Source organism: Larimichthys crocea, chromosome XVII, assembly GCF_000972845.2.
Source record: "Larimichthys crocea isolate SSNF chromosome XVII, L_crocea_2.0, whole genome shotgun sequence".
Taxonomy (NCBI): domain Eukaryota; kingdom Metazoa; phylum Chordata; class Actinopteri; family Sciaenidae; genus Larimichthys; species Larimichthys crocea.
In genome coordinates this window covers 1,438,453-1,458,890 of record NC_040027.1, presented here as the reverse complement: position 1 = coordinate 1,458,890, position 20,438 = coordinate 1,438,453, and the positions used below count along the sequence as shown (strand labels likewise).

At 41.2% G+C, this 20,438-nt stretch overlaps 1 protein-coding gene across 5 annotated transcripts in view; it reads right to left on the bottom strand.

Annotated features, from left to right (window-relative positions):
* The window catches only part of pde4ba (phosphodiesterase 4B, cAMP-specific a), a 160,065-nt gene that overhangs the window by 6,290 nt on the left and 133,337 nt on the right, over positions 1-20,438 (bottom strand). For 3 of the 5 annotated variants that reach the window (XM_027290016.1, XM_019270009.2, XM_010739576.3), the window contains 2 exons: positions 12,128-12,240; positions 1,594-1,687 (listed from right to left, as the gene is read on the bottom strand). In XM_027290016.1, coding sequence (XP_027145817.1) covers positions 1,594-1,687; positions 12,128-12,240 — 207 coding nt within the window. Of the gene's footprint in view, positions 1-1,593; positions 1,688-2,553; positions 5,605-7,357; positions 7,647-12,127; positions 12,241-20,438 lie in introns of those variants that run through there. The other 2 variants (XM_010739577.3, XM_010739578.3) reach the window with 2 other exon arrangements.

Here is a 20,438-nt window from a genome sequence, read left to right as displayed (position 1 = left end):
ACAGAATTATGCTGCGAGGACAGCTGTGGTGGGGGGGGGGCACACACGTGAATGGCCAGCATGCTGTCAGCCAACAATCCCTAATGGACAGTCAGAAAACCTGCTCTCAAATCGCCCTCTGTGACAAACTCTGGGATCTTTATGAATTTGAAAAAAATTCAGGGGCACTATTTAACAGATATTTGCATTGCATCTATAAATGACCTCTGCAGAGCCAGGCATATGGCAGGAAAATATCATTTCACTGAGCCTGAATGGAAGCTTATATTTAAAAAAAAGCAAAAAAATAAGTGCATTAGTGATGTGATACTAATCTTAATGGATGGGAGGATTAAACCGTCCTACTGGTCAGCTGAGGCCAAACTAATCCAGCTGTGCTGCTCCAGCCATTTTTTTCCCCACTCTTCATTAATGTCTACCTGTTTTTTTCTTTCTACCGCCAGCAGGGTAATCCTGATTTCTTTATCGTAGCGATAGTCATCTCTGTCTGGATTCTTGGGGCAGAGGCAGGGGGAAGAAGAGGTGGAGGGACAACAAGGTGTCCCTGCTGACAAAGATGCATTAAGACGGTGATGAGTCACCCAATCTTCCGAGCTCATCTCACTGCCAGCAAAGGGGGTTCCTCCGTACCTCTATTTTCTCCTTCACTGCAGTCATCCCCCCCTCCCTAGTTTGCTTCTTCTCTGTCTCTCCTCACCCCTCCTCTCCCTCTCTATGATCCGATGGCGAGGGATCCACCAGCAACACTACACCGGATCAGGATGCCAATCGATCGGAAGCACAGTGTCTATAAATAATCTTAACTACCGCTACGTGTATTCTTTCTGATTTCTATTATCCTTTTTGTCGATCAGTCTATAATACCATTAACTCTGTGGAAATCTCACATTAACCAAAAGACAACTTTTAAGCATTTGTAAAAATTGCCTTGCTTCTGCTGCTTTAAGTTATTTTCTCTCTACACTGAGTTAATAGTTTCATATTGGAGCCATGGAACATTTTGTACATAGGAGTGACAAAAAATAGCAGAAGCAATAATTCTTTAATTTAAAGATAATATAAATCGCCATCCATTTTCAGATTTCGAATGTGCATCCCACGCTGACAGCATCCTGTTCCAACCCAGTTAGACTGATTCTAGCTAACAAGCTCTCCTGTCAGTGAAATGACACTTTTTTTTTTACAGTAGCTGGCCACCTTAAATATCTTTTGTTTCTCAATAATTGGAGAAATGTACATTTTTAACTTGAGTTTTAATGGCCATTTTTCAGCCCGATCGTGCCATAAACATCGAGACAAAGCTAAATGGCGCAGTGTTTTATGGTACGCCCCCACAGAAAAGCCTGCCAGAGCAACTTGCAGAGCTGAACATCGTGTAAGAGACTGAACCTCCATAAAAAAAATATTGCAGCAAAACAGAGAAGTGCGGATCTGTGTGAGCCACTAGATATTTGTGAAAATGTGTATGTTTTTATTTTGGTGAACAAAGGGGTCATAATCATGTCTGTGGTGATTTAAGGTGGATTATAGAAAACCAAATTGGTGAATTTGTTGGTGTGATTTTGAGTGGATGTACACAAAACTTTCATTTACCTAGGAAGGTGTTGGAGATGAATTCGGAAACCTGATTCCCAGACCGACTCATCTCAGATAGGTGCGTCAACTCCCGATTCAACATTCTCTTGAACTGCAAGAGAGAAAGAGGAGAGAGAGAGAGAGAGAGAGAGAGAGAAAATGTCGTCAGTTTCCACTGAGGGAAAACCTGGATGAAATTATGGTACAAGATTCCATGGAAAATACAGCAGTACCCAGTTTTATTTCACCAGCTCAAGAATATTGTTTAATTACAGCATAAAATCAGTGGGGGGACGCATCTTATTTTCCCTTCCATTTTCCCTGCAATTAATTAGGGTGTGGATCATTATTTGTGTTACCAGTAGGGAGGCCATCACCTTTTAATGCCCCTCAATTCACCCCCTGCAACCATATTTACACTTTTATTACACAGAATCACATTTCTGGGGCCTATTTAGCTGTTTTACTTGCGTCAGTGTGCAAGAATTTCAATGATGTCAAGAGGAAAATCTGCACACAGCTCCCTACGTTCGTCTTCGGCCAAACACTTTGGTGATTTTTCATCTACTTTTCATCAAAAAGAGTCCTTAATAGAAGAATAGATTTGATGGAGACAGATGCATTTCACAGTACATGGAGACCCAGGCACTGCAGTAGCAGCTGTTTATGACATGCATGCGCGTGCACACACACACACACTTACACATATACAAACAGACGCACGGCTCTGCAGAGGGCTCAAGATGGAGCCTGAGCCACAAAACACCATTCTGTCAGACCCCCCCTCACCATGATAGACATATTTTTTGGTGCAATTAGGGTAGCACGGTATCATGAAGAGCTCCACTGAAACAATACATATTATCAAATAGGCTGAATTTCGTTAGAATTGCCCAAGAATGGAACAGCAACACAGCACAGAGAGGTACAACGAAACAAGTGTTATCCTGACAAGCTACGTAGATAAGCGCCACACACCTTAATGTAACCCCAAGACACCGACAGCAGGTAATTGGCTTCAGGCATTTTGGACCCCGTTTTCTCGTTCCTACACAAAGCCAGAACTGTAATCCAATAGAAAAAAAATATAGAGGCAGACGAACAGGATTCTTTAAGAGCCAAAAAGGACAAAAAAAATCCTCTCTTCTCTCCTCTAGTGTTTCTCTTCTCAACAGCTAAGAGAGCAGCTTGATGATGGCTCACTCTCCCTCTCGGCAGCAGAAAAGGGCCAGCTCTGAGTCTCCATGCCTGGGGATGGATGGTGGATTGGTGGAGGATAAAGTAGGCGCTGTAGCCAGGCTATGTGAGAAGGAGATCCAGCAGGCTCGGTGGATCGGCTGGAGCAGCTGGAGCCGTGTGCTGGGGACTCTCAGCGCACTGATGAATAATGAGAAGAAGCGGGGAGGAGGAGGGGAAAAAAACGGCAATGGAGACAGGAGGAGGAGGAGATGGAGGAGGAGGGAGTGAGGCAGCGTTGTTCATCTGACTGGAGGGGGGGTTCCTCCACTGGATTTGTCTTGCTTCGTTGCTCTCACTGCTGTAGCGCTCACTCCCCCCTCCTACCCTGCTTCTTTCTCTCTCTCTCCATGTTTCTCTCTTTTTTTTTTGTTCCCTCCCTCCCTCTTCTGTCTCTTTTTCCCCTGCTGTAGTCTGCCAGCCCCAGCAACACGCTCTATTCAGAACACATGATTTGACAGAAAGTGGGGAGAAGAGGGGAGCCCTAATTACAGCTCGGCATTGGCGTATACATGAGGTTCAGAAGGAAGGTTTGAGTGATTGATGTATAATATCCAGACTTGGATTCCACACTTTTCCTCTCTTCTCTTCCCTCTTTTCCAGCTGTGCAACCGCTGCAGATGAATCCCATCCTCTTCAATTCCTAGCCCCTATAATTCCCTCTAAAAGCCATTTTTTTATTGAGTCAGCCATTGTGAAGGAATGTCATCCGTATAGCTATGCCTCCCCTCTACAGTAAAACAATGAGGGCTGAGAGAGCGGATGGGACTCGTTTTGAGGAAAGTGAATTCACAGCGACTGTATTTTTATCGCCATTATCTCTATTATCATACGCTTCTCTCTCTCTTTTGAGTCCTCTGTTGTCTCCTGACATCCCCAAGCGCGACAGCCATTGTGGAGAACCCATAAGCCTGTTCATTATCCACATCCCAATCCCAATATTAGATGCTGTCAGGGTGTCTGCGGAAAGCTATTTTTAACAACTGGGAGACAACAAGAGAGAGAGTAGAGGGGGAAGGGAAAATGGTCAGAGAGGAGGGGAGAAAAAAGGAGAGATGGGCGATAATTGCATCCTTCCCCAATTTAGGTGACAAAAGCCGATGGTTCTCTCTCTCTCTCTGCCTGTGAGTAAGTGTGTACGCCAATTACCAGAACACCCCAACGCCATGGCAACAGCATCAGGCAGCCAGTGTGAGGTTGTTTTGAAAAGGAGGAGAGAAGAGAGGAGAGGCTTCCCCCTTTCCTTCCCGAGCAGACATGTGGTATAGCTGCTGAGCTGTCACGAGGACACACCACACACATCGCCTCTGCTCGCATCCACCGATGCGCAGACTGAAAATCACCCCCTCCTCCCTCCCTTTTGTCCTTCCTCCCATCTCTCCCTCACTCTCCACCACTTACATGTCAATTTCTCTCCCGGCTGCCACTTGCCAACACAGTCATCAATCTCTCTGTCTGTCTGCCTCGCTAGCAGAATCAATGGGCTGTCCTTGGAGCAGGTGTTGATACTGCTGCAGTGTACAAGGCTAGTGCCACCTGACTGGAATACACCGTTACATCAGTACCACTGGCCAATTTTCCAGCCGTGTTTGTGCGTCGATCAATTTAGTCACGACTTTTGTTTGTGAAACCCTCGAGGAAGGCTGCAATGGCTTGGCTAATTAGAATATATCCATAGCTCTTGTCAGTTCAGAGCCAATGCATGGGAAACTGCAAACAGAAGTTCCCAGAGAACCTCCCGGCCCGATGTGTATGTTTGCGTGCATGTGTATGAGTTTGGAAAGATGAGGGGGAGATCAAAGCTTCCCCGAGAGGATTCCGGATTATCCTCCCACTGAGGGAAAGAACCAAAAGCAGGGAGGTAGGACACAAGAAAAAAGTAAAAAAAAATTAAATAAATAAGAGGGAAAGAGAGGAGGCAGCTCTTTATATAACGGCTCACTGCATAATATATAAAGAAACCAGAAATAACAGCGGGGGATGTCTTTCTGCAATGTGTTGAAGAGCTCTGCTTCCTCAGAGGCTGAAAGAAATGCCTCAGCGCGCACACACTCTCACAGCAGCAGCCTACAAATGCTATTATCTACAGTTAAGCACAGTTGATGCTGACATGTCACACACATGTTTTACACACTCATACCCGCGTGTTTCCCTTATGAGTGTTATTGCCAGTGTGCGTTTGATTTTATTGTTCATTCAGGGCCAGAAGGGGAGCCTCTTTACCTCCTACTGACACCATGACACTGGAGGGAGATTAGCGTCTTAGAGCTCTGTGGGTATCTCTTTCTCCCATACCCACATACTGTATATGCTTCTTTTATTCCTTTGCTTCTTCGCATCTTTGAAGCATCTTTCCTATTCTCTTTTTCTCTGTGTCAAAACATTTGACTTTATTTTTTCCTGTGGTGGATTCTTCTTTTTTTTTTTTTTTTTTTTTTTTTTTTGCTAAGTAAGGCTTAAATGAGTCCTGCTTCTTTCCTGTCTAAATTCTTCATTTTATATCATCAGCTATTTTCCCCTAAGCTGGTTTAGATTGAAGTTGTGCCTTTGGGCCACTAGTGGGTGCACTATGTTCAGTCTGCTGTAGAGCAGCCTGCTCAGTGTTTAGAGAGCATTGACCCCTCATCCTTGCAGTGACAGAAATGTAAAACTTGACTTAAGGATAAAGCAGTTTAAATACTTTTTTCCATTAATTATAAAAACTTGTTAACAAGTAAGTCATTGAATTATTTGAATTTACATAGATGAGAGAGTGAAAGTTACACTATGAGGTTACAGTTTTTAACCCTTATTTATTTCATTCAACAACTGTGAGAATTAATAAATTAAATAAAAAAACTTCTTTATCATCTTGATTCTCTTATATATATATATATATATATATATATATATATATATAATTTATAGGATGATCTGACTTGCGCAAACATTTTTTCTCCAGCAGCAAGCTTACAGTTCTTGAGGTTAATCTCTCCCTCGCTTTAAAAAAAAAATATGACGCAGGTGGTATCGTTTGCGTTGTGGCAAAGACTTGAAGTGACATATCTCTGTGAAGATCAGGGAGCCTACCTACGTATGAACCATGCGTATGTTGGGTGAAGCTACAGACAACTCAACAACTGAGAGACGGTCTGACAACCTCTCACTTCCTCTGACTCACTCACTCATGCTAATGTGTGTCTGTATGAGAGAGCGTATTCATGTGCGTCTGAACATAGTACACAGTAATATGTATTGAAAAATAACGGTCAGCTCTATGACAGGAGACAAAAACGGAGGGAGAGATAAAAGTAAGCAATTTCTCAGCTGAGTGATTCATTCCCATCACTCCCGGCCATTCATGGCCTCAGCAGACTCAGATGTGGTGTGCAACACCATTTTTGGCAGGAGAAGTACACTTAACAGGCTGCACAACCTCGAACGCTTCAGCTTCTCTGGTTGCTTTGAAAGCAGAAAGCGTCCTCACGTAAAATACCACAGAAGCTGTATTACACCAAGACATGATGTTGAAATGCCAAGAAAGTGCAAGAAAATGCTTGAAACACCAACACGTCCTCTACCAACTTCAACACACAACGCAATTCTCAAATCATATTAGAAAGCAACATTGTATCATGTTAACTAAAGGACTGGTGTTGTGTCTGTCTAACTTTGGGGAAGAATTCCTAGAAAGAATGACTTCACTCAGTGCATTCAGAAAAAGAAAAGAAAAATCACTAGGCTTTTTTAACTTAATAACTCATGCCACATGAGACTCTTCTAGAGATGAGAGAAAAACTAACACACATGCTCTCTAATCCTAAACTGCTTTTTGCTTTATTTCTAGTTCAAGTAAGCACCGCATTTACTTAATCATCTAAAGGTCACTTAAAAACTTCAGGGATATAAGTTTGACAATGTTTCAAGGGGAACAAAATAATGTCTGTCATTAATAGTCTCTAGAAAGCCAATATCTTCCTCAGAGCTCAACACTCAATCTAACAAACTGCAGTTGTAACTGGAAAAGCAGACTAAATCTAAAAATCCAGACAGAAATGGCACCTACTGTATGTTAAGCAGGGGTGTCTGAATGTGTTACAGTACAGCCACAAAACTGTCGATTATCAGCACATTTAAATTCAGCATCACGATGAAAAGATGCACACGGGTTCTCGAGAGCACAATGCACGCACCACTGCCTCTTGCACATACCTCTAAAAAACGTGTATAAATGTATGAATAGAAATTGAACACATAATAAAGCACACAGCTTCATCACAAAAACAATAAATCGTAGGTGATGTACAGTTATAGTAACTTATCGAACGCTTTGCACAGCTTTAAACAACAACAAAGGACAGAAAAGATCAACTCAAACATTGTGTTCAATAACCACAGCATGTGGAAGTCACACCATGTTTAACAAGCCACAAAACTTAGACCCAAAGTCCACACAAAGCAGAAAACTACAGTCTGTTAAGATGCCAGAAAAAGTTACAAACTTACTTAAACAATCTAACAATCTAATCTAATCTAACTATTAAAAAAAAAAAACAAGAAATCTCACCTTTCTCCAACCATTTAGCTTCCCCAATTTCCTCTCTTTCTTGTCAAAGCAGCAGGCTCCCATGTTGCTGTGTGTAGAGTGTAGAGTGCAGAGCAGAGTTGGGCTGCTGTCCGTTCAAGTGCCTGTCTCAGTCTGACTACAGCATGAGTAAAAGGACCAAGCCTTGGCTCTCTGACGCTGGGAAACGCCACAGCTCTAGTGACTCACTTTAGACAGCGAGGTCTGACTAGGCTTTACCTCACACCCTGTGCATGTGGAGCAACCTCTGAATGTGTGTGTGTGTGCGGGAGAGAGAGATCATACACACTCCCTCATGGGGGTAGTCCCGCCTCTAGCTTCTTGCCCTTCTGGCTTGCTTGTTCACTACTTCTGCAGACGGCAGTCACAGCTCTGAGGTTTACACCATCAATATAATGCACACTGTTCAGATGAATACGGTGGATTTCCTTGATATTCAGTAACTATGAAAAGTAGCTAGGCTGAGTTGTTTTAATTTTTGTTTTGAACGGATTTACACAGCACTCCAAAATTTTGTTGTCAATTTGACTTCTTCACTACTACCTTGTGTATGAGTGCAAACTACAAACCTATGTAATCCCTAAAACTGCCACTGCACAAAGCATTACACAATAACACTGAAATGAACCAACTCTTCTCTGTTCACACAACACGTGTAGAGTTGGCAAAAAACAAGCAGCAACTGTGCAATTCACAACTGTTTTCATTAACCATTTTGCCTTATGTTCTAAACTGATTGAAAATGAGAATTTGCTGCTTTCTTTGGTCCTATGTTACAGTAAATACGGTAAAAATGTCAGAGTTTGTTCTGTTCTTTGAACCAAACAAGACATTTGATGGTGTCACCATGCGCTCTATAGGATACGGCGATACTTTTTCATGTTGCGACGTTATAGATCAAACGATCGATGGAAGACATAATATATATCATTTCTGCATTAAAATGTCTAAAATAGCTAATGTATTTTGTTGAGTTTTGTATTTACATTATCCTGAATGTTTCCAACAATGTACAAACCTAGAGAAATCCGTAATTTTATGGTGTTTACTCGCTTTCCTCGAATTGTTAGAACTTCTAGGTAAACACCGAATACGTCAGAGAGTGAAGAAAGGAAGTAAGCGAACATGACTCAAAAAAACATGAAGAAAACTGTACTATGAACAATTTTTGAGTCATACCAGATAGATTTTTTTATCAGTAACTGTGGTTGTTTTAACAATGAAGCCAACAGCTTCTATGATCCCACACGACAATAAGAAATCTGATGATGCGTGGGACATCCCCTAGTGGCAGAAAATGACATTCTGTACGTTTAATGTGTAGTTAAATGTCAATGATTCATTTTTTAGAAACTGGTAGCATCAAATATTTGTACTTATATTGTATAATACTTGTATTATTACTTGATAAATACCTTCAACAACTGATACCAAAATGTTTCCCTAAATTGACTGATGATTACATTGACCTTTCCTTTAAGCCCTAGTTTGACATAACGGGTGTACAGTCACAACAACTTACAACGGTCCTTGACCTGCTTACATCAGCCATACATACATACATAAACAATGAGGATGGTCACGTACTGCGAGTCCTCAGCAGCAGCAGCCCCCTGCAAACAGGTTCTCGTATTTCACCTCCCTCATGCTCATGTTTCATAGTCTGTCAAAGCTTGAATAACAGTTTTTCCATCCTAACACACCCACTGTAGTCAGTGGTCACATTAGCTGTTTGGAATATTCTTGTTAATCAAACCAGGTCAAGTGTAATGACAGAGGGTCAGCAGTCGTGTAATGTTTTAGTTTACCTTAAAAACAAGGCTACAGGTAAGATAGCCTAGATATCAGAAGGATTCGTCCATTGTTGACGTAGACACAAAGCCACATAATACACTGAAACACACAGACACAAACAGTCTGATTGTCTTGGCAGCTGGATGGATAAGTCAATACAGTGTGTCTCGGAAAAAGTAGGATAGAACTGTGCTTTGATTATTCCATAGTTGGGATTTTTTTGAATTTCTCAAGTTGGGGAGGCTGCTGAAATCAATCATCGCCTCTACATAACTTTTGGCTCAGTCCTGCCAACTTTTCTGGGATTGCAAAAGTGCTAAAATTACAGTGCATGAGATAAGCCTAATTCAAATGAGAGTTAATATGATCCAGCAGCTGTACCACGTTTATGATTACAGTAAATGTTTTTGTGACTTCTGTTCCTTCCCAGTCTCTTTCTGCAATAGACATCCAACGTCTTTTCTCTGCTCTCCTGTGTGATCCTGACTGCCCGTAACTGTATTCTTGTCTAAATGTCTGTTTGTTTAAATGGTTACTAATATTTATCCGGTGATTCAGTCGTTCTCGTGAATGAAATGAAACCAGTCCAGCTGACTGTCAGGTTCGATGTGTTCAGATGACGACAGCATTTGGATAAATAAACACGATCATTAACCAAGAATCTAAACGGGCATGATGGGATACCTATTGTCGTCTGGAGAGAGAGCAGGGGATCAGGAAGGAGACAGGAAGAGAGAGTCACTCTGCCCAGGGGTCTGCATGGATCCCTCACACACACACACACACACACACACACACACACACACACACACACACACACACACACACACACAAATGTTGTCTCTCTTCCTCTCTAGTTTATTGTGTTTGACCCACTGCGGGATCCCTCGCATCCTGTTGTCCAGTTTTATGAGAAATAACAAGCTTATCCTCTTGGCTCACTTGACAAACTGTTTCCAGGCTCTGTTACACACAGCTGCTACTCAGCCTATGCAACAAGCTTTCTGGGATTTCACCGCCACAAGCAAAGGATACAAACAAATGTTTAGTATTAGTCAACAACAGCTGAAATCTGCAACTTCTTATACTTCTCAACAGCATGTCACATCTGTAAAAAAAAGATGGGGCGTTATTGTACTTCCCACGAGTGGCCACTGGGACAAATTAGCAGCAGGGCTGAGTGCCAGTGCCGTATCCTGATCTCTTAATATATCCGCGGTTATAGCACGCAGATGCATTATGTTACTAAAATGTTGCCCTGCGTCCCAAAAAGCTTACTAATCATAGATAACCATAATAAAAACACTTTTTGTATCATAACATTTTAAACCATAAAGATTAATAGTTGCAAATCTTTCCCAGAGCTAGGAAACTCATTATGTTACCTCAAATGAAAAATTGAGAGGGGACGGAAGCAGGAAGCGAAAAGAAGCAAACCAGGTTTGATTCATCATCATCAACTCGATGAGCAACTTTCATCTTCAATCTTGGAATTAATTATCCACTTTTCATAAAACATAAATGATCTAACAATTAAAGTATGGTTCATAGACCACGATTTTAAGACCTACTTAAACTATACTCACCTCATCACTGCCCTTTCTAAAGCCAATAGTAAGAATAATTCTAATGATAAAACTTCTAAGGTCATTCAGACAAAATTGAAGTTACTCAAGGTTAGAGCTGAGTGCAGCTCATTAATTCTAAGATATAAACTTAACACTGCCCAAGAGAAAGCCCAGTAAATAAAGGGATCTACAAGATAAAGGCCAAATATTGCTTGGTACCATTCTGTGCCATTCTAGGTTAAGTTCTTGATTCTTACATAAAGAAACAGGAACTAAACCTGGATGAACATCACACACAAGCAGTGACTCAAAGGAAATAGAATAACCAGTGGCCAGTGAGAAGTTGCTTGACTGGGGAAGATGGAAAGAGGGCAACAAGAACCACAAAAGAAACCAAACCATGTTGATTTTTGGCAGTTTGACAGCATAACAATTATTGATAACGATATACTGTGGTCTGCGTCATGGTGGATGAGACTGGACAGAAACAGGTGTATTTTTAGGCAGTTTCTCTTGCAGAATAGGCTTGACTGGGCCTAAAGGGCCTTGCAACCCTGCTGCTGCTACTTCTGAAGATAATAATAATGATCACCATGATAATAAGCAATTTGTGGAAACATGCATAGATGGGGAGTTGACGTCGTCAGGATCAATCAAACAATGTGTTTCTTAAATAAAGAAGCAGGAACTGAACCTTGGTGAACATGACACACAATCAGTGACGCAGTGGAAACAATAACCAGTGGACAGTGAAGAGCTGTTTGACAGGAAAGATGAAAACATGTGGACAGTAGGCCAAGACACAAAAACACTTCCTTTTGTCTGTCCAGACAGAGAAGAGTCAGACAGAGAAAAAAAAAGAATCCAAGCAAGAAATTAATGGAGCTTTATGCTAATTTAGGCAGAAATCAGCTGATGAGTAAACATTTAGTCATATTCACGCACGTGTGCAGGCGGCCTTTGTAACCTGAGCAGCTGGTTTCGTTCCATTCCATGCTTTCTGCTGCAGCCCGCTCTACCAAACCAACCTTGTACAGTAACAGTATAGATCATGTACAGTAAGAAGTTACTGTACATCTTCACGCTTTCAACACTTTGACTGTGCTAAGGTCGTGCTTAGTTCATGTGTGTTTACAGCAAGCTACACTATGTCTGGATACTGTCAGTCTTGTGCTTACAGAGCCCCTTGCTGCTCTGATTTAAGAGCTTACCCAAAGACCAAAACATTTTCTATTTCAACATTTGCAACAAATGCAACATTGTTCCATAAAGTTTCTGATTGAAATTAAATAAAGGCAACATTATCCTTGTTCCCCTGGACATCCCCTCCACTAATGATGGAACAGGATGAAATCATATAAATAGAAAACAAAGATGCGGCCTCTTTTACCTTGTTGGAGGCCATGTCGCTGACAGAGCGGTAGGTCTGGATTGTCTCCAGCTGGTCCAGACACCAGTCCAACTCCTCCATCGTCTCCATGGCCAGCTTCTGGTACGCCTCATCTGTCAACAAGCAGTCAGCACACAGAGACACACAGTCAGAACAGACGGTGCACATGGAGTCCGAGCACTGCCCAACCACTCCCAGGCAACATCCACCCACGGGTCCCACTCGGGGTGCCTGCTGCTGCTGCTGCTGCTGCAGAGGAGGGGAAATAGCTAGAGGTGGAACCCGGCTGCAACGCTCCTTCATCATGAGGAGGTGTAGCTGCGGCCAACTGGTGGGACTCGCAACTGTCACTAGAGTGGAGTAAAGCTACTGTGGGACGTAAGCTTCCTCCGGCACATGTGCAACTTTTCTCTTTGTGCATGTGTGTGACCAACCAATCTGAGCCCCCTGACTCATTTACATAAATTCAACCCCCTAAAGCAGGAAACCAGATACCCCCCCTACAGTCACACACACACACACACACACACACACACAGGCACACTTCACAGGAAGCAAACAGACACCACTAAATCTACACATAAACACACACATAAGCTTTCGTCATGCCAAACCAAACTTTTGCTGTTAACTATTAATTAATATCTGCTTTCTCTGACACGCGGGCATACACAAATGAGCAGCAATCAGTGTAATCACATCTGATTATTGAGCATGGGCAGATAATCACACTTGACAGATGCAGTTTTATTAAACCAGAATTTGAGGCACAAACTTATGTAATGGGCCTGTCTGTCTCTAGTAGGACCCTAAAGACACAGGATGTCTTAATGAGTCCATGCAGAGTCTAAACATTTGTCGTTTTGGTCTGCTGCAAAAGTGATAACAGCTGCTGTAAAGACGTGTGGTTATAATTCTGCACTGCGTACATCGTAACATAACCACAATACAGACACAAATGTAACCCAGAGACAGAATTACAGGAACTGGTTTGGGTATTAATTTTTTACCAGAAATGAACAATACTTTTGTAATATTTAGCAACAGTTGTGTGACAACTTGTGCTGTTCTTTTTTTATATTGCTCCACTTTGTGTTTTCGCTCTGCAAACATTTGGTAACACCATTTTTTTTTTTTTGTGTGTGTGTGTTATCGTACACTTAGTAAGTATTGCAGTTATTAAATCAGTGCTAAAAATACAGATTTCTCAGTTCATTGTTTATTATTGTTGTTTATTGTTCATGAAATGTCCAAAAAAAACAAAACAGAAAAATATTCAGTTTATTATCATATAAGACAAAGTCAGAATCAATTATCTGTCTATCTCTTAACTTATTAATCAATTCAGCTATACATTAAATATTTAATTTAGTCGTTTCTAACTACTTTGTTCATCATCATAAAGTGATTATGGAAAGAAAGACAGAAACTTAAAACCTAGCCTAATGGTATTAAGTGAAATAAATGTGTTTGCGTCATGTTAAAACTAGTGTATTTAAGCCAGGATAAAAAAGAAAATCTGGGTTAAGTACAGCTGAAGAATAAAGAAAAAAGACAGACTTTTAATAAAAAAGTTTGTTTTTCATTTTCCATGAGTCTAAACCTGTTAAAATAAGCATGGTTATTTTATATACTATCACAGTGCCTATGGCCTGAGCTAGAGAACAACAAGAGGAGTATGTCGTAACCACCACTGAAGTAAGAGTCAATATTCCAACCCTGTTCCTGTGGTTTAACTGTGTTTTTCAGACAACTACAACTTCACGTCCATGGTTGGACCGAGGCCTTGTTGGAAAGCAGAGGGGGTGTGCAATGAGGTGGCTGCTCGGGCTGGACTGACACACACATACACACACTTGTCTGCTGCCCCTGCATTGTGTATATTCCGGGTTTCCTAGCTGCAGAGCACAACATGGCAGCAGGGTGTGCACTGCGGCGACCTTAGCGTGGCCACGTAGAATGTGTCCCCTGCTCTGATCTCCTTCCCATCAAAGACATGAGCCTGTTTGCTCTCCCAAACATGAGAGGCACCTGGCTCTCTGCCCACAGCCTTCCCTCACTCTGATGAGGGGAGCGAGAGAAAGAGACAGAGTGTGTACGTGTGTGTGTGTTTAACTCCACAAGCATCTGATGTCAAAATGGCTTACACTCATTCGAGATGTTTCTTCCCTGTTTTCTCAACACTTTTGAGGCGGTTTGTGTTTTTTAAGAGCATAGAAAGGTCCTTTTCCACGTAACATTTGAACTTTTAAACTCTTCTCAGACAGAAAGGAGTATATGAGTAGTCTTGGCTACTGTATGGGTATGTTTATGGGCTTTGAAATAGCTCAGGTAACTTTAGCCTGTGCAGTGTGATAAAATAACAAAATAATTTCATCAACAAATTAATATGTAGTAAAAGTCCAGTTCATCCAGGCCTTAAATGAGCATGAATCTGTCCGAGTTAAATCATCAGTTTTATCTGTTTTCTTTGATAAAAATAAGTCTGCATACATAGAAACTAGGGATGCAAATTATCGATTAATTCATTAATCATTAGTTGATAATCTTATCGATCGACTTTCGATTAATTGATAAGCGGCGTTTTTCACCTGAGTTTCAGTGCTTCAATAGGACCTTTAAAAATATCAGCTTAGTAGTAGAGTTATTACATTACATTATAATTATATTTTATTATTGTATATTATATTATACATTCCTTAAGTAATTATGCATTAGGAAAAGAAAGCAGACATGTTTTTAAGGCATCACATTCTTTAATTAAAAATAAGAAATAAATTATAAACTAGCTCAACAATCCTCAACATTTTTCTGCCTCAAGGTTACAGCAAAATAGAATGAAACATTCACAGGGTCCACTCCCTGTTATTAGGGGCCCACAGGGTCTCAAACCAAAACAATCAAATAAAGAAGTGATCAATATCACCCTTTCCTATCTGAAATGTGGCTATACAGCTCATATCACAACTTGACCTAGGCCTAGGTTCTATACTGTTACAGTATAGTATTACTGTATATATATAACGCGACCGGAAAGTCCCCACGTCTCCACAATGTCATTAAGCTTTTCTGCTAAGTTGTCGGCGGTGTGTCTGTCGGACATGCTCGTCGTTGTCAGGACTGCAGATTTCAGCTCCCATTTTGCATTAAAGTAGTGGCACGTAACTGTAATGTAACTTTCCGTTGTTAGCGCCGTCCAACAGTCAGTTGTCAAGGCTACCCCTGTAGCAGTAGCAAGCTTTGTTTTTAGCTCACTTTTCTTTTTTTCGAAGCGAGCTTCGACGCGAGATGTAACTGATGGCCTCGAAGGGATTTTGTAACCTGGCTCTATGAACGCAATGAGATCTTGAAATCCTGCACCGTCCACTGTGTTGATTGGCATCAAATCTCTCTCGATCATGCTGCAAATCTTCTCTGTAATGCCCTCCGCCCTTCTCTCATCACACACTCGCCTTCCCAGTGTAGCTGTGATTGTAGGTTGAGCAGGTGAACTGGCGCCATGCAGGAGAGCAGCATGCGTGGTGTTCAAATGATAACTCAGTGAGCTGGTGGAGCTGTTATACTTCAACACCGCATTGCACAGCGAACATTTAACTTCTTTGCCTCCATTTACTATGTTGAAGTGGTCCCATACCGCACTTCTTTTCGCCCGCTTCATTTTTGTTATCAACCCCGGTCTCGCGAGGCGTGTAATGTTCTCCTTCTCGCTCTGTTCTGAAGTTACTTCAGTAGAGCGCTAGCGCCCTCTAGCGATTAATCGTGATTAAATTATTTTGATCGAGCAATCTCTTGATCGACAATTAATCTAAAGTCGATTAATCATTTGCATCCCTAATAGAAACGAAAAAAAATGAAGTAAACTACGATTCCAGAGTAACATTTTGGAAAGAAACATCCAAGTCACGAAGCTTAACATTCTGCAGAGAGCGGAAACTAAAGATTAGGCTTTGTAAAAGCCGGATAATACATTCAGAGGTTGAAATCAGTTAAATTTTAGATTCTGGGTCAGTTACGTGAATACAAATGAAAAGTTCTCATCCCTTTTTGCAACAGTTACAGGTTCACGGTGGAGTCCTGCCAACGGCTTCACACTATTCCACTGAGCAACAGGCAGCTGTAACATGCCGAGAAATGCTGTAATGCGCCAGCGAAGGCGAGTAGAAGACTGCAGACTGGTAAACGTGGATGTAAACAATGCATGATTCAAACATATGAGAGAAATCAGCGTTGCCTGTTTTTATGAGAAAGGAAATGCATTCAACATGTTTGTTGAATCGGGCATATGCACGCAATGCGTTTTGGTGAGCAACATGGAATGAAAGTATAACATTTGTTTACAAGGAAATTCCACAGGGCACCTTCTTAAAAAAATCAGCTGTAATATTTTTTACAAAACTGGATTAAACTCTAGGTCATTTTAATATTCAAAAACACAGAAATGGGTGCACAAAATCTGGTTTTGTAAGTCAGGACCTAAAACTAGTCACAGGGCCAACTTCTTGTGGGTCCCCACATACTAAATCCATGCTCTAGGTAGGTGCCAGATCCACTTAACTATGATGCTTGTATAACAGTTTTACTCTGATCCCTGCTGTGCTGGAGAGCAAAGCCAATACTAGTTTCTACACCAGTGGTGAACCCAGTTTACCACCAGTTACATAAAACAACAAAGATTTATGTGGCAATCACTGAAGCATTGGACATTGACTCTGTTATTGTCTCAGTCTGATTGTTTCAGAAGCCATCAAACCTAATGTCAATGCTTTTAAATACAGATGGATCAACTTAACTGAAAGCAAGACATGAGCTTTTTTATGTTTCTGTGTTTGATTTTTAGTCTAACTAACCGTATATACTGAACATTTTTCATTTTAAACATACTTTTTCAGTTTACAACAGAAAAATATTATTACCAAGAAATACATTCTTTTGTTTTCTCACTTGTTTTAAGAGAAGAAGCATGCATGTTAGCCGCATACCGACAATTACTTCAGTTACGGCAGCCTGCACAGTGTACTCTCATGGCCTCAGATGGACTAAGGGAAACTGCATTCAAAAGCCAAATGTCTGCTAACACACACGCACACACGCTAACACCACGATGTAAGAGGGGATTTCCACCGCCTCCACCCCGACACAAGGACCTTTCTGATCAGCGCTCAGAACTACAGTGTCTGTCCCACAGGGGCAGACAGGAAAACACACATGTACAGTCATATACACATGCTGGCACACACACACACACACACACACACACACACACACACACACATACACATACACGTGTGCGGTATACTGTACACCAACTGAAATGCCTCATTACAGCACTCACGCACATACATACAAACATGGACTTTCCAGCTAAGGGAAGCAGTGCCTACAGGCTGCAGACACAGGGAGGGTTAGGAGGGATATGAGGTCAGCTCGCTCTCCAACTCTCTGCATTCAATATTCAGTTCACTTTAGTTAAAGATAAAAAGATAAAACAAACATGTTCACAGCGCAAATAACGATAATTGTGTGGACGTTTTCTGTGAATATAACTAATGTACTGGAGTGAGAGGACATGGGGTGGACAAAAACACATGATAATATACACATGTAATGAAATCCAACACAAGAACACCATTCATGATTTATTGGTTGTTTTTCCTTTGATTGTGTCAGATTAAGCCAAACTAGCACAGATTCTTTTGTTAGAGATGCATCTTTGTTTTTAATTCCCAACAGAACTTTTTTCAGAATATATAATTTTTCATATCCTGAATGCTTCTTTTTAAATTCACAGATTTCTGAATATCTGTTGTTCTTCTCTATCTTTCTCTATCGCCATCTTCCTCCTCTCTCAAACATCTGAACTTAGTGACTCAGGACTTCATGGGAGATGACCACTCCTTTATAGCAGCAGGTGTATACACACACACACCAAAAGCCTAGTACATATATAGCTCATGGCACACATTGTTATCAGATTATTTAAGGGCAAGTTGTGTGTAAGAAACAGCTGCATCTGTCATCCTCCCGTGGGGACAGAGTCAGTTTCCTGCCTGTGATGTGACGATGCTACATGCAGTAGAAGATGAGGTTGTTATCAGCAGCCAAAATCTATACGCCATTGTGGAGGTTAAATCATGAGCGGAGGTTACCAGCAGACAGTGACACACTTACACACACACACACACTCATAAACATGCAGGATAAGAGGTCAGCAGCGGTCTCTCTTTTATTTTTTTCCTCTCATAGTAATTTCTGTTTTTTATTTATTGCCTGCGCTTTGTTCATGTACACATCTTGGTTTTGAAGGGTGAAGGCCTCATTTCCAGTGAACCAACGTAAACAGACCACACACCAAGAAGAGAAACCAAGCTCTGACGCAGGCCGAATGGCAGTAGGTTCCTGGATGAGAGAGAGACACAGTGAAGGGGGAGATCTTGCATATCTCGCTTTACAAGAAACAGAGCGCACGCTGATCTGAAATCCTCTGGCCGGTTACACAACACCTCCTATCAAAGGGCTGGTGAGGCAGTGCGCCGTTGAAGCACTGCTCCTTCATTTATTACAGGACCGAATTATGACTTCACATGCACCGCATTGCAAAATCCATCACTGACATTGTGCATTGTGAAAAGAGGGAAGATGTGTGGTGATTGAGTTTGTGGTTTTAGGGGCATGTTAAGTTGCCCTGAAACATGTGAGCCGGATTCTCAGAAGTGACAAAATGACATCATGAGTCTGTGTTCCGTTAGAGTTTATTTATCTGATTTACAGGGAGGCGGATTATGTCAATAGATGGTGTCGGGATTTTTGTTGCCGTGCGGTTGCGAATTATGAACAGAAGGGAAAGGGATAATGACTGGACATTCTGTTGCAATGGAGGATTTGCGCATGCTTCACCACTTATGAATTTGCAGCAAACATTTAACGGAGCCATTAGGGGTACATTTATTGCTCTGGGATGCAGTATTGGTAAAACATGCTGGTGCCTTTTTCATGTGGCGACCCTTCAGAAGCAGCACTGTGACACATTATGGATGCTGACTCATACATTAAGAATTTTGATGTGTTGTAATGTTGCAATAAAAAGTTGAAGCAGAACTGCATCGAGTCTTGCTTGTGTTTGTTTTGTACAACTTTGCACAGTCGCTGTCTGTTCCTAAAGAAAAAACAGAGATGGGAAACAAAGTCTTCATGTTTTCTGCTGCAGCCACTTGGAAAAGTCTGCAGACAAATAACCAAATTCAAGATTTGAGTGTAAATGTATAGAAAAACTTTATTCTGTCTGTTATTACTTTCTGACTTCTTCAATGTTGGTGCGCATTATTTTACATTGTTTTGTCTATTGTCTAATTTTTAGTGTTTATTTACAACTTTTTATAATATTTCAAGTCCTGGAGCTCGCTAACCTGAAAGGCAAATGTGTGGTCTTACTCAGTTAAATGAGAAAATGAATTCTAATCTCATGTCTGTGCATGTGTAAGTTATGGAGCTAGAACCAAGAGTAGATTAGCATAGCTTAGCACAATGGCCATGTCTCAAGATTTTAATTTTTTTTTTTTTAGTGTTGTGAAAAACAAAACAAAAAACATTAACAAATCTTGTATGTTTCATCCATCCTTCCCCCCAAAATAAATGCACTTTTAAATTATACTACATTTGTGTGTGTGGACAGCTTAAACATTGTGTTGATTAATGGACTGAGAGAGATTCATCTTCATATCACTCTAAAATAAACGTGTTTCTCGGAAAGTCAAACGATTCCTTTAAATTAAATTCAATGAAAATGGAAGTGAATTGAAATTGCGATGACGAAAACAGTGGCTTCACGGTTGCTCAGCAGGAAATGTCTTGGTGTTAAAGTTGTTGCTTCTGGTGTAGCAACAGGGTGCATGTAGAACATTGCAATTTGACTTGGTAGAATAACAAACTTGCAGAATCACATTCATCTAACTTCAGTCTGACTTGTGGCTCTTCTGCTTGTATTTATACCGTAATAAAGTCAGTTCTGACCACAGAGCGTCTAACAAAAAGTGCTTTGACTCGGTCACATGTAACGACCATGTATGTGTGTGCTTCTGTGTCTGTTAGACCCCCCCTTATGTTTATTGGTCGTTCTTTTCCTCTGCCTCTCCTTGGACACAGTGTTCCCTGTCCTCCCTGTAACATACACATGTACACATTCCTGTGTCTTTCACTATAGAACTCAGTGGGAAACTAACATGGAAAGCTATGAATCTAAATAGCACACAGCAGCTCCCAAAGGGTGGACAGTGATACCAGATCCCTTGCAGAATCCTTGGAATAACCGCGAAAA